At 42.3% G+C, this 24,252-nt stretch overlaps 2 protein-coding genes across 3 annotated transcripts; one reads left to right on the top strand and one right to left on the bottom strand.

Moving 5' to 3' along the window:
• The first annotated feature begins 3,902 nt into the window (after positions 1-3,902).
• On the top strand, positions 3,903-7,583 carry marcksa (myristoylated alanine-rich protein kinase C substrate a). Its single transcript, XM_018743485.2, has 2 exons — positions 3,903-4,284; positions 5,686-7,583. Exons 1-2 carry the CDS (start codon positions 4,189-4,191, stop codon positions 6,397-6,399), a joined length of 810 nt encoding a protein of 269 aa, XP_018599001.2. The 5' UTR covers positions 3,903-4,188; the 3' UTR covers positions 6,400-7,583.
• Positions 7,584-12,974: 5,391 nt separating this feature from the next.
• LOC108929090 (histone deacetylase 2) lies at positions 12,975-23,095 on the bottom strand. Of its 2 annotated transcripts, XM_018743423.2 has the most exons (14): positions 22,948-23,095; positions 21,898-22,010; positions 21,253-21,370; positions 19,982-20,056; positions 19,487-19,625; positions 18,848-18,989; positions 18,316-18,408; positions 17,843-17,951; positions 17,256-17,396; positions 15,987-16,095; positions 15,780-15,910; positions 15,171-15,326; positions 14,714-14,771; positions 12,975-13,395 (listed from the first exon to the last, which is right to left on the bottom strand). In XM_018743423.2, the coding sequence occupies exons 1-14, from the start codon at positions 23,000-23,002 to the stop codon at positions 13,365-13,367; spliced, it is 1,470 nt and encodes a 489-aa protein (XP_018598939.1). In that variant the 5' UTR covers positions 23,003-23,095; the 3' UTR covers positions 12,975-13,364. The 2 variants fall into 2 exon arrangements, with proteins under 2 accessions (XP_018598939.1, XP_029113308.1); XM_029257475.1 differs by lacking the exons at positions 19,487-19,625; positions 19,982-20,056; positions 21,253-21,370; positions 21,898-22,010; positions 22,948-23,095 and adding an exon at positions 19,160-19,189.
• Between the last annotated feature and the right edge of the window lie 1,157 nt (positions 23,096-24,252).

Raw genomic sequence — 24,252 nt, 5'->3', positions numbered from 1 at the left:
TGTTACAAGAGTGCTATTTAGTTGCTGTGAGAGATTTTCTCTTCAGCGTTACTACACAATCATATATCCAGTTATCACTGTTCATCGCCAGACATAGATGTATACCAATGTACAGAATTATGTTGTTCAGAATGCACTCTTCCTGGATTCATTGCAAAGTAGCAGTTAAAGTACATTTCTACGTATAATAAATAATCAAAAACCTTACACTGTAACTAACAATTTCAAAAGCCTGGAATGCCACTAAGCCACAAGAATGCAAGATAAAGGAGAAAAGAAAAACATCTTCACATGAAAAGCCTTCTGCTAAAGTAGAAATACAGAGTGACTCTGAAAATTATTTAATTGCTTAGCCAAAGCTTTTATACAGCTGGAGCTTTAAGTGCAGCAATTTATGTTGTCCACCTAACCTCTAAGAAAACCCATTCTGTGGGCAGAAGCTAGTTTGCCCACTCTGGTTTAAACATTTTTCTTTGATTTCAGGATTTCCACATCTGGGCTGGCCAAAACACCTAAAAGATCTCCAAATTCCTTAGATGTATTGTCCATGAACTCTACTGTATGAGCATTTCTGTCCAGTAAGAAAAGTCCTCTAACCTTTTTTGGACCACTCTGCAGGGCAGCAGGACGGCACAGTGGGTAGTAAGGATATCTCATGATACATGGGCTCTAGGTTCAATTCCTATTTACTCTCCGTGGAGTTTACATGGATTTCCACACACAGTCCAAAGATGTGTGTTTCAGGTGCATCGGTGGCTTAAAATTGTAGTAGTTTCTTTCTGTATCGTTACCATGTCCCAGGCTCTGTGCTTTCAGGACAGTCTCTGGGCCACCACGATCAGCATGGAACGTAAGTGTTTATGGACAATGAATGAATGTAAATGCATTGTAACGTCACTTCAGTGGGAGCTATTATCCATCTTGGGATTTCAAACCTTAAAGGAATCCCAGAATCAAAACAACATTCATTACACTGATGTATTAAGAAACCCAAGAAGCCTTCTCTTGATATATGTGGAAATTACTGCAGTGGTATGTGGAACAAATCACATGATGATAACATCCAGACCGGGAATTCAGAATGTGGGCTATGGCCTCTTTGGGACTGGGTGCTTTTTATCCTCATTGGATCCGATAGAGGAAGAAGTGACTACTAGTACTGACTTTTCGCAAGTGGTTTGCCAGCAATGAAAAGATTTATACCTCACATAGCAGAACCGAAAAAGAGACGATTCTGCATCATCTCACTGTCCATGTTAGTCGTTCTTTAACAATACCGGTAATTATGTGTGTAACCCACACAGACTCGAGCGGAGCTCGCCTGCTGTCACATTTTCATGTTCCTTGCTAAAGTACTTTTGCAGAACCAGACTGTACGGCCAAAGAAGGAAGTTTAACGTGAATCTGGACCGCCGAGTATGTTTCAGTTTACTGCAAATATCTTCCATCCCTTGTGTTTGTATTAACTGTAAAATAAAGGAATGGACTTTAGGTTACAGTGATTCAGGACTGAATGAATGTTTCAAACTACAGCACTATTACTTGTGTTGTAACCTTGAAAGATACCAGTGTTTACAGCTAATCTGATAAAACTGTCTTCAGCTCGAGGTCTTTGGCATTTTGGAAATAATACAAAGGAGGGCAAACAGGTTAGGCAACTTTTTTTTTGTTTTAGCTGCCACCTGTACTCCTGCAAAATAAAAGCAGATGCGTATAATGAGCTGTGGCATTAAAAATCCTCTTCTGCTGGCAGATAAATCACTTTTGTCCTCAGTGAGTGCTCTTTTTAATTCCAGTATTGTCTGTTTTCCTTCGTAACTTGAGCTCGTCCGGAAAGGCACAGCGCACACACGACACGACGTGAATGTGTCACACTTGCAAAAACGTGCATCCCCTACACTTTCGTCTCGGATATAAAGATGCATTTCAATGCTGAACGTACTATAAAATGATAGCTGCGTTAATTCTGCCACAAAAATATCCTGAAATATATTAACTTCGCTGTCTCTCGTCTTCGGCTACTCCTCTTCGCGTATGAGGAGTTCCGCAAACTACACTTATCTGCACTTTCCCTCCTTTTTTTCCTGTTAGAATACCACGTCCACGTGCCTTAACGTGAGCAGTGTCCCTAGCCTAGAGTCCCGAACTTTCCTTTCCTCTCAACGTGCGTAGAAAAAGGTTGCGCACTTTCAATTTCTCTCCGCATCTTCACATTTCCCCGCTTTTCTCCCACCTTCTGGTTCTCCTGTCTGCCTCGTGTACTCGTCGTCGCGCCCGTCTCACCCTTCCCTCATTCTTTTTTTCCGCGCCGCGCGACTCCTAGCGCCCGGCCCCCCGCGCGAGGGGGATGCGGCTGCCTCGCGCGCGCGTCACGTCACCTCGCGCCTCTCCTTCTCCTTCTCGTCCGTCGCTTCAGCCCTGGCTTCGCTTCAGACAGCGAAATCACCATGGAAACCGCATGATTCCCGGCTACGAGACGGAGAAAACGAATTTACTCCTCCATGGAGGAACGAGCAGCACCAAAAAAGCGCTGAAATTAATCCAAATACAAATCCTGCAGCTATGGAATATCATACGCAGTCGCACCACGCGCCAAAACATATCGGAAGATAAAGAAATAGACCGTTCGACGCTCTTTCAGTGAAACTTTTAATACGGTTTTCCATGTTATATAGCGTGGATTCGGGCTCGTCGCCCCTCCCTCCCTCATCATCTCTTTGCTACAAATAGCGGGTCACTTAAATATTATTCGTTCATTCTTTTCATTACGTGTACCTATGATTTACATTAAAAACAAAAAAAAAAGTGATGCCCGTGTTTCTCTGCAGCCTCATTTTCAATAAAATCACTTGCGGTGTGGAATGAACATGCCGGTCTACCGAGTGACTGAAATTGTGAGCCATTACAAGGGGGCCGTTCGTTTATAAGTCTGTTTGTCCCTCTGGAAGGAGCCCCACGCGTGAGGGACGCGGACTGGCGAGATGCAACTGGGATTCATTTGCACAAGATGGTGGACTGTAATGTGGGTGTATGTGGTGTATGGGTGACATGTTTTCTCACATGTATTGCATGTTCTCAATTCCCAATCCAATTTTTGGTTACTCTAACAGATTGGAAAATAAATAAATGAATGTCACAAAACGACCAAAAGGTCTCTTTTTAAATAAAAATGGCCAAAATGTTCATTCTTCTCGACTGGAAGAAGTCACGAGCAATCCAGCATTAATGTGGAGTCCGTCTCCCTTTTCATCATGCCCATCGCACTGTTGCTGCTTTCCTGCAAAATGGATCAGGACTAACGAGCTGCTTTTTGCCCAAGTGTTAGGAAATCTTTGCAAAAAAAAAAAAAAAAAAAAAAAATCTTCTGATTTACAACTTACAGTACACCCAAGACAGTAAATCCGGATTTAATGTCATTGTCTAAATAGTAACTGTCGCTTCTTCCAAAACTCAGACGCTTCTCACTTGAAAAACCCTCCAGATGAGGAAAATCCATGCATTTCGTTATAAAAAGCATTCACATGAACATATAACCATAAAGCAATTATAACAATGGAACAAATTAATGAATAATTACTGAAAACGTATTGATTTGTGGGATTTAAAATATCTTTCTAATTTTAACAAAAGATGTTGTAATTATCACGTATTTGTCTGAATTTATCAAATACTTTCTTCAATTTGCTAATCATTTAATTGGAGAGAATGTAGCTGGGACGAGGGCGCTTTTTTTCACATTTCTAAAATCCGCTCGGTTCCATTGTTCGCGAGGACTGAGGCCCCGCCCTTATTCCCGAGCTCCTTTCTCTGATTGGTCTAGCTGGGTCTTGAATGACGTCACTGCTCCGAGCGCCCATTCATGTGTGTACTTGGGCGTTGGACTCTGCATCTTATTACCAACAAGGGAAATTTCTCCATTTTCCACCCCTGTCTACGGCGGCGCGGACACAAATCTGGGATTTTTATTACTTCTCTTAACTTGGCAGTTTTTTTTTCGTTGCAGTTTTTTCCCCGCTGCAGTTTCGTTCAACAGTGACTGGACGTTGATTTTTTTTGGTTTTGCTTGTAGAGTAAAACTTTGCGGAGGGGGACGTTTGCGCAGAGTTCTCGTGCGAGGGGGAGAAGAGGCTCGTGCTCTTTTGTTCGCGTTTTTTGGACCCGCTCGGTTTTCTTTGTTGCACCGAAAGCATGGGAGCGCAATTCTCCAAGACCGCCGCCAAGGGCGAAACCGCGGCTGAAAAGGCCGGGGAAGCGGCCGCTTCACCCTCCAAGACAAACGGACAGGTAAACGCTGTTTTTTTTATGAATGTTTTAATTCACCGGCTCAGTGAAAATGCGCGCTTTCTAGGTGCGCGCGCTCTGTGCCATTTGCATCGCACGGGAGCCCGCATCCTCGCGCTCACCGGTTCGGTTGAGTACGGAGCTGGACTGAACCCTCGGTGAAAATTAAATATATGTTCTTTGTCACAGATTTAACCATTAATTTGGAAGTACCTGTTTGCCACTGGCCGTGGAGAAACTAAGTCAGTGGACACCGACTCGTGCAGAATCGGGGGGTGTGTGCGTGCAGGAAACCCGATTCAAAACATTTTATGAGCTTTGCGCACCTTTGCTGTCGATCGGACGCGAATTGGTCGATTCGGCGCCGCTTGGGTTGTCGCGGGACTGTTGCTTTGTTTGACGGAGCCACGCTCGCTGCGCTGCTGGTGTGCGTTTTTGGTGCCTTGTTTACGGAGCTCACTAAATTATAAATACTTGTTAAATCTTCGAATCCATAGTTTTTTCCACTTCTCCGTGTCGCAGGGCTGGAAAGTGTGAGATGATGGGAGTTTGATTTGCGAGGTGGTTCTCCGAGATCGCGATCACCACGCCTTTTCCCAGGGATGCGCTGGAGATGCTCACTCTCTGTCACACACCGGGGTGGAGAACCACCAGCCTGTGAAACGTCTCTGTTTCGCCTCCCCGGCTCGATGTGGGTGCTTATAAACAAAAAAAAGAAAAAATCGAGTGGATATTTATTAGGGTATTTTCTAATTGAAGAAGCGTCGTTTCTGGTGAAGGATACGTGATCTGGGATATTAATGAGCATCTGCCGTTTTAATGAGCATCTGCTCCGTTTTGGCGCTACGGTTCAGTGTGAACTGTGGCGGATCGAGAGCGCCCCCTACTGGAGGATTAGACTATTTTTCCTCGTCTTAGTATATTCCCAGAGAAATTCTCGTGAAAAGAGTAAATTGGTAACCGCTTACTTGAAATGGTGGGAAAAGAGAAGTAGGTGTGATTTAATACGTGTGACGAAATAATCCGGTGAGAGTAGGTTAGTGTTGTGGTTATAGCTGCTGTCTTACTCACACAGGACCCAAATTATTAGAATCCCTGCTGTGTTGTACCCTTAGCTTGAGCAAGCCAAGGCACTTATTCTGAAGTGCTCTAGTAAGACTGACAGAGCTGTATAAATCGCATCTCATCATTATACGTTTCTTTGGAGAAAACCATCAACTAAAGATGTAAATGTAGTGTGAAGCAGACAACGGTGAGTGGCGATAACAGTGAGCGGGCAGGAGCGCTACTCCTGCTCAATTTCGTGGTGTCTGCTGCCCCCTCTGTTCTTTGTTGGTACTGCAGGGTTTATGCAAATCCGAGCATGTTTGCAGCCCTTATTAAAGGCTTTCCTTATTCCTGCAGGAGAATGGGCATGTGAAAGTGAATGGGGATGCTTCTCCTGCGGCAGCAGAGGCAGGAAAAGAGGAGGTGCAGGCCAACGGCAGCGCCACAGCTGAGGAGAGCCCAAAGGAGGAGGCGGAGGCAGTGTCAGCTGAAGCAGGCAAGGAGGAGGGGGACAAGGAGAATGCCGAGGCTGCCTCCCCAGCTGCCGAGGGCGATGGTGCTGCTGCCAAGGCGGAGGAAGGTGCCACGCCCTCTACTAGCGGAGAAACCCCCAAAAAGAAGAAGAAGCGCTTCTCCTTCAAGAAGTCCTTCAAGCTGAGTGGATTCTCCTTCAAGAAGACCAAGAAGGAGACGACTGAGGGGGCAGAGGGCGAGGACGCCACTGCTGCCTCCACAGAGGAAGCCAAGAAAGAGGAGCCCGAGGCGAACGCTACCACCGAGGACGCCAAGCCTGCCACGGAGGAGGCAGCAGCACCTGCCAGTGGGGAGGAGGCCAAGGAGGTGAGCTCACAAGAGGCCAAGCCCGAGGAGACAGCGGCACCGGCCGAGGAGGCGAAGGCAGCCCCCGCTCCCGAGGAGCCGAAGGAGAAGGCCGCAGAGGAAAAACCTGCCGAGCCCGAGGCCAAGGCCGCCGAGCAGGAGGTGCCCAAAGCAGAGGAGGCTGCGGCACCCGCTGCGCAGGAGGCCGCTTCCAGTCCAGAAGCCCCCGCTGCCACTGAGGCAGCTGAGTAAGGCTGGAGGCAGCCCAAGAGAAATAGAAGTGGTGAAAGAGGGGGAAAAAAAAAATGAAAAAAGGAGAAAAAGATAATCAAAGACCTTTTCCCTGTTTGTATGTGGGAGCGGTGCCAGGGTTTGGCTTTGGAGAACTTGTCTACATCCAGGGATATTTTAAAGCTTTTCTTTTGTTTTCCCTACCCCCCACAAAACCCATCTCGCTCCATTGTTACCACCATTCCAAGGGGTAGAGAGGTGGGTGGCTTCGATAAGTAATATGGGAAAAAATAAATGCATCCACACTCTGCCGCATTATTTTTTTTTTTTTGCATCAGTATTAAATGTTTTTTTTTTTAATTCTTTTCTTTTTTTGCATTTTTCTACAAAATGTAAACTTGTCAAATGTATGGGCATGCCCATGGTCTGAAGGAGATGGGTAGATAAGCGAAGATATAATGAAGGGGGTGATGTGGTTGGTAGAGGCGCCTTTTTCTCACGCCTGTGAAACATGCTACAGATTGATGTAATGGGTAGTCTTAAAATGGAAATCACAGATGTCTTTTGTGTACCATGCAGTGTACAACACTAAGTCATTTTTTTTCTTTTGCTCCGAAAAGACAAAATACAGTTTCCCAGAACTAGGTTTTAGAAAGTCATTTAAAGAAATCATAGAAGCTTTTCACTTCTCTCATTAGCTGTACCAGTTGGTGATTCAGTAGAAATCCGAGTTGTATAGGCTTTATTGTTTATTGCTGGTTTTATGACCTTAATAAAGTGTAAGTATGTATAGGCGGGGTGTTTTTAACTGTGATTATTGTACAAATGAAATCTTGATCTCAAGAAGCACATGAAGTTTGCAGCTCTTTTCCACCCTGCTCATTTTTGTAAGATAACAAAAGACAAAGTCATCCTGGAAGACCTTTTAAGCAATTTTGAACTCAACCAAGCTGTGATAAGTGGAATGGTTACTGTTTATATACTGTGGTATGTTTTGATTACAACAGACTTTTTTTTTCTTTTTTTTTTCTTTTTTTTTTTTCCAGTGGTCTTTGACAAATTTAAGGAATCTATCAGATGCAATGTTTGTGTAGCATCTTGTCTCTCTTTCTTTTGTAAATACTGGAGAAGCTTTGACCAATTTGACTTAGAGATGGAATGTAACTTTGCTTACAAAAAAATTGCTATTAAACTCCTCTGCTTAAGGTGTTCTAATTTTCTGTGAGCACACTAAAAGCAAAAATAAATGTGAATAAAATTTGACAGCTTTGTCATTTTTGCGCCGAGAACTAACACGCAGCTGTGTTAGCCGTGGTGGGGGAGCAGCTCATACCAGCCAAGTGGCTTGAGTCCAGGACCACCAGGCCACATAGTATTAAGATAACTTGGTATGTTGCCACGCTAAGCTGGGATATGCTCCCTAGAGGGAATGCGCCCCCCACCTCACAACAGTCACTTATTAGATTCAGTTGTCGGGTCAGAATGTGGCCTTAGAACCGGAAGCTGGCCATCAATTCAAATCCCTGAACTGCTACATTTGCTGTTCACCCAACACCCAACTGCACTTCTGACAGTCATAGCAATGCAAATGAGGGCTTCCTGTTGCATTGCTATGACTTCCATCACCTTAAAAAGCTTGTATTTCCTTCATGTCTGATGGGATCTCAACATGTCTCCACCATGAAGATGGGAGCTCCAGTATTAGAGTGTCTCCTGTGATGTCCTCTACTAGGCCCAGGTCACTATTCCACAACAAGAGTTCTTTCTCTTATGGTTAAAATGCTCAAAGTATCAGAATCAACTTCAGATCTCCTTTGGTTGCTCACATTTGCTTTCATGGTAAACTCTTACCGCTATATCACACGTTTGTATCTGTTGTTCTGCTAAAGAGTACAACTTAAAAACACATTAATCAGAAAAAAGTAAAACTATTACAAGCCTAATACATTTTTCATATATTGTGCTGAAAGGAGGAAAAAAAAATTAAAAGGACTGCGAAAATGTAATTTGGACCATAGCACATACTACATATGTCTCTTTTTTGCCATTTACCTCCATTGAAGTTGTTCTGTAGTTCAATAACCCCATATGACCATCACTTTGTACGTGCTATCAACTTCCAGAATGGGCTGGAACACTGATAAAAATGGCTCACACACCAGACAGACACACAACTACCTTAGTATTAGTGCAGGTAACTATAACTATCGATGTGTCCGGGTTGTATTTCAGGTCCAGTAACCTATTATCCGGACTTCACAACCAATCAACAAAATTAAGCCGAAAATACAACCAAAGCTTCCCTCTGAGCAAGTGTGGGAACAGTTGTAAGCTTGTGGTAAATGTGGTTGTGCTGTGATACTGTGTCAGCAGTTTTCCTTCAGACAATCACATTTCTGCACAGGCAGATGCCGGATCTTCAGCAACACGGATGCTTTACAGGTTCTGCAAGATCCAAGTCAAAGAGCGTGTGGAGCTCAACCATCACCCTGATGTCATCAATGCCAGTAAGGCCCTTACTTTCTCAGCATCCTTGTGGCCAATCCCCGCTCCACTGGCAGTTGGAACCACCTATTTGCCCCCACTCTCAGACAGTTGCCACAACATTTGTATAAATTAGAATTTTATGGCCTTGCATTGGCATGCCAAAGCAGCATCTAAGGGACCATTTGGTTCATCCCCATTGTTCTGCACTCAAACAAAAGCTTTTAACTTCTTATGACGACAGCCTCAAGATATGATGCATATTGGAGGCAACCTAAGGGGCCACTTCAAATGCAAATACAGGGAATTTATCACTGGCTTGACACAAAGACTGAGACAAACCACAACCATTAGATCTACATGTGGGACACAGTTGCTGGCTTCCCAGAGTCTCACACACCAGTCAGGCACATTTGCATACACTTACATTTATTAATTTAGCTGATGCTTTTTTCCAAAGCAACTTACAATGTTAAACTATTTACTCTAATTTACCCATTTATACAGCTGGGCAATTTTACTGCATCAGTTTAGGGTAAGAACCTTGTTTAAGGGTACTACTTCTGGAGGTGGGATTCAAAACTGACCCCTTTGGGTCCAAAGGCAGCTCTAACCGCTATTCTACCAGCTACCCTTACCACTTGAACACAACAGTAAAAAAAAACAGAACAAACAAAACTAACCCCCTTACAGGCTAATAGCAGTAAGCAAGCTGTTGGTTCAAGTCTGCGGAAACTTTGTCTACATTCAAGAAGGGTCTGAAAACGCACCTTTTCCGGACCCATTTCGTCCAAGATCTCACCAGCTCATGTACAGTGTAAATGTTCATGCGCTGTAAGTTCACGAGCATCACCAGATACAGCCTTTAATCAGCCACTGCTCCGGCATTGTATTTGCTTGCTTGTGTATCTTATAATACTTAAAAAAAAAAAAAAAAGCATTGGTGGGAGGGTATCGGGATTTGTCTATCCTGTGTCTTATGCACCTACTCGAATGATGACCCTCGGTGCAGCAAGTGGTAGGGAACAAACTAGGTTTGCTTGAGACTTTCATGTCTGCAGCTATGTCTCTTTCTCTTAATGTAATGTATAAATTGTACTTTTACTGAGACGTATGTCGCTTTGGACAAAAGCGTCTGCTAAATGAATAAATGTAAATGTAATGTAAATGTAGGTCCCACTCCTTGCTACGGCAGCAATACTCTTGGTCAAGGACCCTGAATTGCTCTAGCACAAAAAGCCAGCTGTATAAACAGTAAGGTGCTAAGGTACTGTCAGTCACTTTGGATAAAGACTCAGCTAAGCAGAGGATTAATAAAACCAGTAAACAGTACAGCAGGCCAAAAGTAAAGGTCATGCTTTTATGAGCTGGACGTTAATTTTGCTCTTTAGCCACACGTCATTCAAACTGAGCATTTTCCTGGATTAAATCTTAACTATCACGTCTTCAGCTATATGCTTTAAGCCGCACAGGTGTCTTGCACAATGGCTGCAGAACACCGAACATTTTTTGGCTTCTTCACATATTGGTAACTTACTACAAATTTCGTATGGGAGACGACACTTTTCTTGGGAACCTGAGAAAACCTGACCTCGTGTGGTAGGTGGTGGTACTGCAGTAGCTGATTCCGGGTCTCGTTCAGTTCACTATACGGCTGACATTACATGGTAGACTTGACAGTAATTAGTGCGCACACACACACACACACACACACACACACACACACACACACACACATTTTCAGAACCGCTTGTCCCATACAGGGTCGCGGGGAACCGGAGCCTACCCGGCAACACAGGGCATAAGGCCGGAGGGGACACACCCAGGACGGGACGCCAGTCCGTTGCAAGGCACCCCAAGCGGGACTCGAACCCCAGACCCACTGGAGAGCAGGACCCGGTCCAACCCACTGCACCACTGCGCTACCGGGCCCCCTTAGTACACACTGCAACATAATTCAATATTTACAGTGTTAAAAAACATATCATGAATAAAGCTAACAATATTCAATGGACTGTAACCACTTGCGTTAACATTTCTGGAAAAATTTTCCTATGATCAAAAGTTCACAGATCTTAGTGAAGCACTAGTTATTTTTTACTAAAATTAAACCATTTTATTAAACTTAAACTTCAGTCCAAAGCAAACTTTGCCACAGAAAAAAAAAAATACACTTGACAGCACAGTCATCTTCCCTGTTAGCATTGCCCAGATAAAGATTTATAAGCAACACAGGTCAATGGCATTTCAGAACCTTTAGGCCATTACAAAGTGCTAAAACGAGACACTGGATTCCTGTTATGTGAGAATTAGAACTGAAAAATGACCCTTTACCAGAGCAATGTATTTGACACTATTTACTAAAGTCATTACTTCCAGTTGTTTTGTCTTTATGAACCAGGATGGATGTATTTCAGCAATTAATACGTCCTGTTTACCATACTGTGAATTTTTGGTAGATACCCCTAAACTGAGTTTAATTTTTTCCTTTTATGCAATGCCACAATTCCTGTAAATTTACATGGGTTAGACTCATCAATAAATAACCTCGTAATGGAAATCATATTTACTTTGTTAAAGTGATTAAAAAACCTATAAATATTATTTAAAAACACTTTCAAAGGGAATTAAAACGCTGAATCACACTAATTACAAGTGAAAAATTATAATACAGCACCCTCTTGTGGTGGACAGAAACATAACACACCGATCCACCGCAGGGAGTCCCCGGATTACGAACGAGTTCCGTTCCTTTAAGTCGGATTTGTACGTAAATCGGAACAGTTCGGTACGGTTCGTGTCTAACTTCAGTCAAATGTTTGTCTTAGTATATAGTACTGTGTATCGTGTACCTTTCTATGTATAAAAAAAAAAACAAACACTTTGATAAACATCTTTTATATAACAATACAATACAAAGTAATAATAAAGCTAACTACAGTATGATATAAAGATAGAAAAAGATAAATGTTACTACTTATAATAGAGAGAGGAGGACACAAAATGTGTTGTGTAAGTATAAAAAACATTTAAAAAACTAATGTTCGCTTTTCCAATGTTTGTTGGTTTTTCACCTTTAAGCAGTCATGATCATTTTCCTTTTCTTTAATGCAACACTATCACTTGATCACATTTATGCTCTGGTGCCATGGTTACAAGGATAAAAACAACAAAAAAATTAAATCCAAATATAGGAACACACATAAGACACTTAACAGCAATGTGGTCTGTGTCATACTGGGTGGGCAGGAAACTGAGGTGTGTGTATCCAGTCGCAGGATCTTTATTGCCGGTACACAAGGGAGCAGGCGAGATTCATGGTCAGGGACAGGAGTGGGTCGGTTGATGCATAAAGGTAGGTCTTGGGGAGAATCCAATGTCATAGTCAAGGAGGTGATGCAAGTGTTGGGAGCCGTGGACATCAGCAGCAGGAATAAGGGACTGAGGAGAATGAGGAACTGCAGGTGCAGCTTCTTTATGCGCTACTGCTCTAATTTCGGGCAAATGCAGATGTTCGGGGCTTGGTCATGGGCAGCGGACTGAAAAGCAACAATGTCATTATTACTTGTTAAACGGGCTTAGAATAGTTTCTTATCTAGAATGCCCAGGAGGGGTGGGCAACCACTAGCGCATAGACCCCCAGAGGTTTTTCCTCCCTCAACCTTCAGTTGGGAGTTTTTGTTCCTTTCCCCGGTGGCCAGTAGGCATACTTATAGCTCTGTAAAAGTACTTTATTATGGTAGCCATTAGTCGACTGTCTTGTTTCTTTGTTTGTTTTTATTGCCTTACGCCTGTGTTAAAGCGCTGTGTCACTGCGTGAGAAGAGCGCTTTATAAAAATAAATTGAATTGAATAAGAAGGAAGTCTTTGTCCTACCTCAGGCTCACGCGCCCACGAGCCAATGAACCACTGCAGACGTGCAACATTTTGAGTTTGTTATTACGAACCATTGTATGTACAGCAACTCAAATTTTTAATGTAGCAGGCTTTTGGGGGGTTGGGGGGTAGCGGTTCATAACTACAGGTCTTGCGTAAGTTATTAGTAACATTAGTAACCCAGGGTCTGCCTGTACATGTATTTTGCCATAATATGGTGAATAAATAAATCTCACTGCAGTATAAAATCAAGTTTAATATGCATATTCAAAATATCAAAGAAACAAATTCAGTCTAAAAAAGTGTTTTTTTCCCCCTAGAATAAAGATTCTGTTGAAAAACGGATAGAAAATGTACCTGTAAAAAAATACAATAAAACTGTCACGGGGGATATTCAAAGCAAATGCAATTTTTCTCCTGTAAATTAATTTCCAGAAATGACACCAAAACAAAACACCATGACAGGTAATTTATCTGCAAGAAACAGACTGCACAAACATATTACATCTAGGACAACACATAAAAATAAATATAGTTAAGGTGTGGTGTCCAACATGGAGTCCAGAGAGTGCAGAGGTAGCACCCCACAGTCACACCAAGCAGTTCCTTCCAGAGCGGCGGCGCCGTCAAGCACTGCTCATCTGCTCCGTCTTAATGCTGCATGAAAGGAGGTTTTAGTTAAGTTCAGTTTCTGCTACACACAATACACATTAATCTGTTCACTAGTCACACAATGGAACTGCGTTACCTCTAATCTTACTGACTGACTGACTATCACATGGTAACCTTATGCAGGGGTGCCCACCTTATAAATTTCCAAGTAAACTTTGAGATGCACTTCGTGTTATTTTCTCATAAAGAGAGATTGCATACCAACTCGAAATAAGTACTTAAGTGCCACCCAATGTGCAAATGGATAGCAGTTGTGAACAATAAGCACTGCCTAGCATTTTTCAAAGGAGTGGAGAAGCAAACAGCTGGTGAACAAGCTGCAGGAGGTCCCATAGCTTCTACGCGTACCAGTTCTCAGCCATGAGTGCCGCCTCCTTATCATTCTCCACCTCCACAAAACACCTTCAGCTCCGAGCTCATACACAGGTGCTATCTGCACTTCAAGGCAGATGAACATAAAACTCACATTTTTTAAAATTTCTTATAATTATGCCTTTAACATTACGCTCGTATTGGGTATTCTAAAATTTTGTGTGATATGTGGGTATCCTGGAGCTGCAGATGAGCTCAAACACCCTGGTCTAGCCCAGGCCAGAGGTGTTTATTATGCTTTCTTATTTACACCATGTCATAACTCCTGCCAGGAAACTTAAAGAACCTAAGTGAGTGCAGAAGCTGCAGACAGAGAGAGCTAGGCTACGACACCACTCTGCTCCCATCCAAAATCCCCCATAATTTCCAGCCCTCAATGGAGCTGTCCGGGCTGCCAATATCTACTTTTATACTTTTAGCAGATACTTGTCAAAAGCGACACACAACTTAGAGTGAAGAAAAGTACAATTCACTAAAAGACAGTGATACAGAGACACGCAATTTTCAAAGTACAGTTACATAGTTTGATACCAAGATTTTTGGCGGCACACTACTGAAGTAGCTACATACAGAATTAAGACAAATTTACCAAACTGATAAGCCCCTGCACCCCTCCCCTCCCCTGTGTCACATTCAACTTAGGACCTTTTTGCCTAATGTACCAACTCGCAGTCCCAATTAAATTCTAATATAGGCAACAAGCTGTATTCTGTAAACTGCAATTTACTTAAACTTTTCTTTTTTGAGTAAAGTGAATTAGGGCCGCAGTAATATACTTCATGACGGTCTTTCCAGAAAGCTGGAGCTTCCAGCTTGTCTTAGATGTGCTCATATGATGAACAAATTAATGAAAGTATCAAAATGACCATAGCCCATTTTAATTTTAGGGAGATAATGGCAAGCAGCAACAGCAGATTAAAAAGACCCATACCTCTTTGTGTCTGTCTTTTCAGAACTGCTTTCCTTTGATTTTTCCTCCTCTTTCACTTCTGAATCAGGAAAAACAAACACATTCCATTTCTTGCATGACAGGCACTGGTTTCAAGATTAAACAAAATGTTTGTTCTGTTCAATTCCATATATTTAAAACATGCAAAAACATTAAAAACAGGAAGACATACTGTTACAATCTCAAGATGCATTAAAACGTTTTCCTTTGTGCTTTGAAAGTTGATTCCAACTTCTGTTGTGAATTCAGTAATTTTAGAAGTTAAACAGTTTTTCCCCAAACTATATTGATGTTTCAAATCTTACCATTAAAATTCTGTGACCTTTCCTAAAGCCTCGGAGCCCCCGACACAGCAGTTAGCAGACTAACTTAGGATTCATTATGTTTCAGAGTGAAGCAGATGGCAGTCAAACAGAACAACAATTCCAAGAGTTCTCACCGGTTTTCTTTTCTTCTGCCTCCTTCCTATCTTCCTCGACCCTGGCTCGCTTTGTACCCTTTTTATGATTGGCCACGTTCCTTCTTCCGCCCTCCCCTTCATCCTCAGAATCTGAGAACTCTTCATCACAAGCTATTCTCTTGTCAGATGCACGGACTGCAAAGCAGAAAGAAGTCTCAACACTGAAGTTCACAGATTCCTATAGGACTTATAAAAAATGGTGAAGGTGGGAATTCAGATTCCTTTGAAGGCTTTGATTAAATGAACAGGGTGTAATTCTAGTCCACAAGAGCTGCAGGGCACCAGACTTCCACATCACTTAAGCTCTTAATTATTGTCAAAAAATTACTCTGATAAAGTAAACCTCAAGTTTTGGGTTCTAAATTAAGTGCTAATTAATCTGCAATCTAAATCCTGCTGGACTCCAGCCCTAAAGCACAGGAGCTGCCCAACCCTGATGTGGAATAATGGAAAATCTCATTACCCTTACAGATCTACACAAGACTATATGTAACGGTAGGAAACTACAGTGACATTACTGGAAATGCCCTTGGACATGTACACTAAACCTAACACGAGGTGCGAGTAAAAATGCTGGGGCAGCCATACTGGACATGCGCTTGTCTGCATCCTCTGTGTCCTCATCCACAGTGTCCTCAGGGATGATGTCCTCAGGAATGGCTTGCATCTGAATCCCTGGGGCATGGGGCAGCATGCGTAGGTTCTCAAACAGACGCTGCCTGTGGACAAACAAAGACCCATGACTCATTGCATGCATGCGCAGGCACACACAAAATCAGAAGGCCATGCACTTACTTGATCTTGTCCATGTATTCCTGTGTGTTCTGGTTAGTCATATTGGATGGACTTATGTGCAGCTTGAAATCCGGTCCAAAGTACTCAAAGTAATCATTGTAGGGGAGTTCTGCACAAGGAAATGGTTATAAATTAGGATGGACACAAATTGGCTCATCAAGTTACAGTTAAAAAAAATTTTAAAGCCAAAGAAGCCAGGTTCTGTTACTTGCTTCTGTTGCAATACCCTTGATCAAGCTACATACTGTGAATTGATAGAGAAAGAATTTTAAGTGGCTCAGTATACAAAACAATATTGTAAGCCACTTTACTTTGGAGAAGAGTGTTAGCTAAAGGCAAAGATAATTCTAGCATTTTCCAGTTTTTTTACTTTTAAACTGCATTTCTTGCGTTATACCGTTTCAAATTTTTTCATTCTTGCTGGAGCGCACGTGATCCGTTTTCTCATTCAGCCGGTAGATGGCAGTAAAGTCACCAAAACAGCAAATATTTCCACAAATCACACCAAATAGTAGTTTGTAAAGGTTATGTATTATTTTCAGTAAAAAAGTTTCAATTTTAACTTAAATATTATTAAAACAATTACACATTATAAAAAAACCACATGCAATATATTTTAATGAGATTTAGTCAGCAGTAATTCACATTTTGTGCATCAATTTTTCCATTCAGCAGCATGGAAACAATTCAAACGATGGCACTGCACAACCTGGGTTTCTAATGTGTGGCTGAAATGTCTGAAAGACACAGAGTTCAAGGGTTGTTACTGTATTCAGGAGGTCAATTAAATTAAGGCTTCTTCACTCATCAGAATCTTTCCTATTTCCTGAATATTTAACATCAGACCACCTTTGATCCTGCGGTCCTGTAGCCTGAAGAAGTCTTAACATACAACGATTTTATCAGAATGCAGTCCAGGGAATAAAACAGTAAAGTAAATAATTTCTAATTAAGGTTATTCACATCTTGAATGTCTCTCAGACCTCAGGCTGAGGGTAAAAAGCATGTATATAAAAGTAATTTCCAGATTTTATTTTTTTCCCCACATCAAGGGACATGCTGTCAGTATACTGAAGTTACTTCAAGAAGAATGGATCAGTGCTCTATGATACAGCCACTCTCTGTCTTATGCTCTTTACCATTCTCACATCACCAAGGTGAGCACCTTTATTTTACCAGCTCCCTTCCAAATGAAAGTTACACAATTTGTTGTGAGAAGGTTATGGGTGGAGCTACAGAGACAAGAGGGAAAGGAAGTCAGGTTCTTACCATCAGGGATGTCCGTGTCCAGAGCCACAGCTGTCTCATAGGTCCAGCAGCGAGCTACATTGCGGATGGTGTAGCCCCCTCCGCCAAGCATCAGAACGGGCAGGTTGAAGGACTTCATATACTCTACACACTTGGCATGGCCTGGTAACACACAGCAAAGTAACTTTCATACAAGGGCAGAAAAAGGCCACATTACAGCATGTCTACGAAGCACAGGACACCATTACAAAAAGGTAACAAGAAACATATTGTAAGAAGCAAAGTCACAGCTAAGTGGTGTTACTCATACTGAATATGTCCTGTAACATCTTTTATGACACCAATCAGAAGTTTGGAAGGAACAGTCTCGTCTTCATCACAAAAGCACCAGGAATGAAGCATGACAACATGTCTGGAAAAGCTGCCACTTCTCCCACATCAGGTAATGTAGTGGTTAAGGGTGTGGGTTTACCTTCCCTGAACTGCTCTAATTTTAAGAACACCTACCAGCTACATGGATGGGTTTAAAAAAAAAAAAAAAAAAACCTCTAAGCATGAGCGTCAGCTAAGTGTCTTGATTAATGATTTCAATTAAAATGGTTGCTCACCCCGGATGGTGAGGTTGAAGCAGCCAAGGCGATCCCCAGACAGTGAGTCCGCACCACACTGCAGGACTACAGCACTGGGCTGGTACATCTCCATCACCTTGGCCATCACCTGCAGACAATTACCAAACAGGAAGACAATGTTTCTCACCCTACACCCAAAAAACGTTCAGAAGTAAAGGGAAAGCTATATCTACAATTGTCTACATGCAGGACTCAGGTCAAAGAAGTTAATACCACAAAAGGTAGGATTGTGAGATAATGCACCACACAAAATTCATAACTAAGTTGCAAAATTGATCTATGGGAGTATACTGTTGAACAGCAGGTGATAGAAATCATGGTCTACTAGACCTATTTCCATCAATCCAAAACCTCATCTTCCTCACAGACTTCTGCTTATCAAAATGCATGAAAGTGCTTGATGTTCCCATCTACATGTCTCCTTGGCAAACTGTCAATTCTGGCATACTCACCGGCTTAAATATCTGCTCATATGACTCGTCATCAATCCCATCTCTCAGGGGGAAATTGACAGCGTAGTACTTGCCTTTGCCCGCTCCGATATCCTGGGAAAAAAAGTTAGCCGACGTTAATGGCCTTCTCAAAGGCGCCAGAGCAAAGCAGCCTGCGATACAGAGCCACTATTTGTCCTTGTTAATTCCCCAGCCATTTATCAGGGAGCTTTCTGCTCTTCAGCATAAATGTCCACAAAAGCAACCTACAGTAAATGACATAGTCCATTCATCAGCAGAAAATCACCTCGGTTTTCAACAAGAAAATATGCAAATTCATTGTAGGTATTTCCACTCCAGTGAATTGTGGGAATTGCACTAACAGAGAAGCAGAGTACATAAAATATACAGCTCATGTAGCTCCCATGACTGTCGTTCACTGCAACAGGAAGTAAATTACATTTAGATTATGGTTCTAAACATACTACTAGGTTACTAGAAAACAAGATCACTTCAGAATTGCAACATGGAAGTTAGAGGGGGGTGAATTTACTCTTAGGTCTCCTGTTCCAGGGAAGTACTCTCCGTATTTGTGGAAGGACACAGTCATGACACGGTCTGTGGTATAGAAGGCTTCTTCAACTCCATCTCCATGATGGATATCAATGTCAATGTACAGCACTCTCTGGTGGTACCTAAGAGATGATGATACAACAGAGTCAGTTACCTAAGTAGGATACTTGGAAACAAAGTAAAAAATTATTGCCGCCTTCTTCCAATGAAATAGTGATTAATAAGAAGAGCTGTACAAGTCAGAGGGACCTAAAAAATGATTGGCCATGAAAACTGTCTACAAAATACATACACACACATTGTCTGAACCGCTTGTCCCATACGGGGTCGCGGGGAGCTGGAGCCTAACCCGGCAACACAGGACGGAAGGCTGGAGGGGGAGGGGACACACCCAGGATGGGACGCCAGTCCATCACAAGGCACCCCAAGAGGGACTTGAACCCCAGACCCACCAGAGAGCAGGACCCAGCCCAACCCACTGCGTGCCCCCATCTACAAAATACCAGGATGAAAATATCAATGTCAGTAGTCTCACTATCTATAAATCAGCCTTCCACCTGTAAACCTAAAGGTGTTGATCTTCAGCTTCAAAGACAAAAGCTCCTAGTTGTCAACGTACTTAAGCAGTTCGAGGATAGCAAGGACAATGTCATTGACATAGCAGAATCCTGATGCCTCTGATTTCTTGGCATGATGAAGCCCCCCTGCCCAGTTGACCGCTATGTCTGTCTGCTGCCTGTTCAGTTTCACTGCACCAGCTGCAAGGTTAAGAGAGCAAAGGGACCGTGAATGTACACCATAAGCAACAGAGACATTACAACTGCAGAGGTCAATTACGGGCAAATGACATAACATGACATTCTTTGGTAAGCAGAGGAATTAAGAGTAACCCAGGCATTATACAAGTATTTAAAGGACACCAGGATTTTTCATGTCTGACAAAATGGAGATGAGCGTCCAACTACTGACATGGTCACTCAGTTGTTTCAAAAGCCAAGCTTTTCGTTTTACAAAGTTTTCCACCAAATCCAGAAACACGGTAACTTAAGACAAGAAAACTCATGCGTATGTTGATATATTCAGAATTGTTTATATTCCACAGCTTCCCACTCACCAGCTGAACCGCCTGCTGAGAGCTGGCAGAACTCAAACAATCCGTCAAACACCGGACAGTCCTCTCCAACATTGACTGGAAAACAAAATTTTCAAAATTATGCCACCTCATAAACAAAACCATGACATATCATGACACAGATGTTTCCAGGGATTGACACACTCAGTTACATGTTACAGTTCAAGCATTCTTGAGAAGTGGAACAAAAATAATATGCTGATTAGATTTTTTCAGTTTAAACAAAATCTTAATGTTTTGACAAAACAGGGTTTTGGGTATCAAACCTTTTTGCAGTTGACCAGTGGACAGTGAATACAGTGGATAGAATACATCCTTGCCACGCCTTGATTGAAAATGGACATGTGGATCACTGCTTCCATATTATGTCGTCCAAATCCACAACTAAAACTTTATAAATGAAGGAATATCTGGAGGAGCTGACAAAATTACGCATGTCTGTTTTTGTCACACATTATTTCCAGAACAGCTATTTTGATTTTGCCTTTTTATGAAAAGATGACTAATGAAATGCAAACATTTTAAATGCATTTTTTTCCTCTCCCCAGAAAGACGGTGGAGTTGACATCTTAGTGTCGTGACATGGCCGTTCCAAAAATTATTAAATTTATTAATAAAAAACCAAGTATACAAAGATGTGTCACATATATCAAAACCAAAATGTGGAAAGGGGGGCCCTTTGGATACGGCTGCTTGTTGATTTTGCAAATATCCAATTATGACGACTCTAAACTTGTGACATTTTTTGAGAGACAACATTGACAGGAAAAAAAAATATATATATCTGTCACATACAGCTAAATATAAATATTGCCTTGTCCCTTCTATCAGTCTGTATAGGTATTTTATTTTTTCAAAAAAATCTGTATACATTTTTTACATTTTGCAATTGTGAACCCTGGTCTCTCTTAGGTTCTTCTTGATTATAAAGCAAAATAAAAAATTACCCCACAAAACAGGATAAAGGAACAGAGATGCATACAAGGTCATCTAAATATTAATTAAAAGTTAGATGTGTTTTTTTCCAAATTCTCTAGAATGCCTGAGTTTACAAATTATTCAATAGTATAAAACTGAATTCATTTTATTAAATGTGTGAAAGGGACTTGATATAGTTACGGGTTGCTAAAATGCCAATTCATTCAGAGACCTACCTAAATAGAGCCCAGTACACAGCAAAATACAACACTTGATGCAGCTGACCTTGTGACTTAGGACTGAGCCCTAGGGGACACTCCATCACCTTCACTTACATCTCTGCATCTGCTTACTGAACTCAGACATGTTGTCGGGTCGAATTGATCGCAGGAACTTGATGTAATCGTCACTGTGATACTTGGTCATTTCGTCGGCTGTGGCTTTGTGTGGTCTCTGTAGAATGTAGGAGCAATTTAAACAGTGTATTGGGGGGGGGGGGGGGGGACTCCTGAAAGGCCCGTTAACATACAAAGGTAAATGTCTTCTTCAGCCCAGGTTCCTTTTCTTGGTTACATTCCAGTCCTCAAGAACTATGATAAAAATTAAGCAAGTAAACAGAGCACATACTATTGACTGAAGTGGAGATACATAAGAGACAACACAGAGATACGTTACCCTCATTTTAAAATTTTAACACACTATTTGCTGAGGTGTACATGAGCTGCTATTTACCGAAACCTCACAAAAGAATCACTTGCTATGCCATGTATATTATGTGGCTTCTTCTGAACTAGAAAACCTGTCATACACACTTCATGCTGAGAGTAATCTTACTCCTTCTTGTACTATACTTCAGCATGGTTATACCTAATGATGGCCATTACAGCAGAAGTGAAGCCTTTGCAAAACAGACTTATTTTTAACCAGGATTTGAAAGGTATGCTTATAAAGCATTTAATACCAAAATACAATAAACTTACATATATTTCCATTTTCCTGTACAGGCCATAATTTAAAAGCAGGTTATGGGTCATCCGGATTCTGTGGGGTTTCATGGGGTGTCCTTGTCCATAGTAGTAGTTCCCTATGTCACCTAGAAATCAAAACAAGGCTCAGTTAAATTAAGCTACTTGCCTGTTAAATTCACAAATGGTCATGAAACTATTTTTGCAACTTTATGTCAAGCTCTGAAAAGAAGAAATTAAACTAAACTACTAACTAAGACACAGTCGAGTAGTGCGCACATTCAAAGTCACAAGGCTGAAGCTGCAACCTTACGGCATTGCTAAGACAACATGGAGCTACGATCACCTTTTCACTACAGTTACATACTGTCAGAGAATGTGGTGGTTAAGGACATGGATTTGTCACTTGAGTACTGTACTCAGTACTGTATTGTTGGACTAAAATGCTCCAGAAAAATAATACACAGCTGGATAAATGGGCCAAATACAGCAAGGTGGGGTGCAACTAAGAAATTACCCAAGAATAGGAGCAGGATACTGCAGCTTCTTGTAAGAGTTCATACCGTTTTTGTTGCACCCCACAGGTTCGCACTGTACGGCGGTGAGCAGCCTGCACATGCGCAATAGCGACACCGTTCCCCATGTTAGACCTCCATTACAGTTGGGCCTGAGATACGACGAAGACTTTCAATTACACTATATGTGTTTTTCTGATTTTTGCAGTTTGAATAAATACGACTCAGAGTCCAGCTGTTATAATTTAACAGATTAATATTTTTAAACTAGGCCGAGTCCCCTCTGTACGTGAACATTCATGGCTAGCGCGGCTAGCTGGTGGTAGCTAACCGGTGCTAGCACGTCGATGGACGGTAATTAGTTACTCATTTTTGATAAACCAGTCATAAAGCTCCCATTTACGCCCAGATAACATTATGCAATGTGGCGTTATACAGTTAGTTTAGAGCATGGCTAATAATTATTTTGCACGTTGAGTGAGGGAGCGCCGCGGCTATCCTTCCGCCACACACGGTTCTCCGTTCATACAGACGAGGCCCGCATCCGTACCGTCGTAATAGTAGCAGACCTTCTTCTTACTGCCCCCGTGCACGGTGTACGCCATGGCTGAGCGCGAGACTGTGAACCGCGCGCGCTCTTCCTTCCCGGTGAATGTGGCTGAGAGCGTGTGCGCGCGCAGGCGACGAGGAGGAGTGGGAGGTGCAGCTCGCGCAGACGGCGGGGGGGGGAGGCAGTGCCGATGAACTGATACTGAGTACAGCCTTACTTCTGACACACAGACACACACACAGTGTGCTTGTCCCAAACGGAGTCGCGGCGAGCCGGAGCCTAACCCGTAAGGCTGGAGAAGGAGGGGACGCCAGTCCGTCACGGCAGCCCAAGCGGCACTCTATCCTAGACCCGCCAGAGAGCGGGATCCCGCCAAACACGCTGCGCCCCCGTAGCCTCACTGATACTGAATGAATACAGGACTAGAGCTGCTACCAGAAACAGGGCTCCTGTGACACACTGTTACAGTACGAATACAGTGTTCTTACACTGGTACTAGTCACGGCATGGAGCTAGTGGTGTTGCTCTGATACACACTGCTTCTTCACTCACTGATACCCAGACCATGTTGCAGCCTGGATACAGTATTACTCAATGTGCTGATTGAGTATTTTTGCACGGATTCACATTACATTTATTAATTTAGCTGATTTACAATGTTCAGACACTTACAATTATTTCAACTTTTATACAGCCAGGTCATCTTACTGGAGTACTGCAGTTGGAGGGGGATTTGAGCCTGTGACCTTTAGGTCTAAAGGCAGCAGCTCTAAGCACTATGCTAGCAGCTGCCCCGCTGATACTCTCCTGATACCGGATAGCATTGCTGCACCGACAGTCTTACTGTACCGAAGCGGTGTTTCTTTTCTGATATCGGATAGCGTTATCATACCGGTACAGTGTTACTGCACTGATACAATGTTTCTGTATTGATACTGTGTGCTATATACAGTGTTTGTGCAGCAATACTGCCACTGTAGTTATATGGAATAGTGTTTTAGGTTTTCTGCCAAATCTAGTCTTTTTATAAAAAAAAATATATTGAATATGGTCTATACACGGTACTGTATCTGTGTGTGCGTGAAAGAGAGAGAAGGGGGGAACGTTTCTAGCTGAGAAGGCATTCCCCTTCTGCCTCCACGTTCCTTCGGCCTTTTTGATTAATACCCAACATCAGTGGTCGTGCCCTCAAAGTTGCCCATTTCTTTTGCAATTAATGAAACTGTATTAGCAGTGAGAGATTAAAGACACTTATCAAGTACAGAAAGTTGCTGGGGTGTAAAACAAGCTAATTAGTTTTCCATT

This window comes from Scleropages formosus, chromosome 1, assembly GCF_900964775.1.
Source record: "Scleropages formosus chromosome 1, fSclFor1.1, whole genome shotgun sequence".
In the NCBI taxonomy this organism is placed as follows: Eukaryota; Metazoa; Chordata; class Actinopteri; order Osteoglossiformes; family Osteoglossidae; genus Scleropages; species Scleropages formosus.
The sequence above is the reverse complement of the archived record's forward strand: the minus strand, read 5'-3'. Positions and strand labels throughout refer to the sequence as shown.

What these genes read in the sequence shown, in the direction of transcription:
- marcksa (XM_018743485.2), top strand. Translation starts at nt 4,189, where the DNA reads ATGGGAGCGCAATTCTCCAAGACCGCCGCCAAGGGCGAAACCGCGGCT. An exon ending in CCTCCAAGACAAACGGACAG is followed by an intron (nt 4,285 to 5,685) that starts GTAAACGCTGTT and finishes TTATTCCTGCAG; the next exon opens with GAGAATGGGCATGTGAAAGT.
- LOC108929090 (XM_018743423.2), bottom strand. Translation starts at nt 23,002, where the DNA reads ATGGCGTACACCGTGCACGGGGGCAGTAAGAAGAAGGTCTGCTACTAT. An exon ending in ACAGGAAAATGGAAATATAT is followed by an intron (nt 21,371 to 21,897) that starts GTAAGTTTATTG and finishes TACATTCTACAG; the next exon opens with AGACCACACAAAGCCACAGC. An exon ending in CAGTAAGCAGATGCAGAGAT is followed by an intron (nt 20,057 to 21,252) that starts GTAAGTGAAGGT and finishes TTTGTTTTCCAG; the next exon opens with TCAATGTTGGAGAGGACTGT.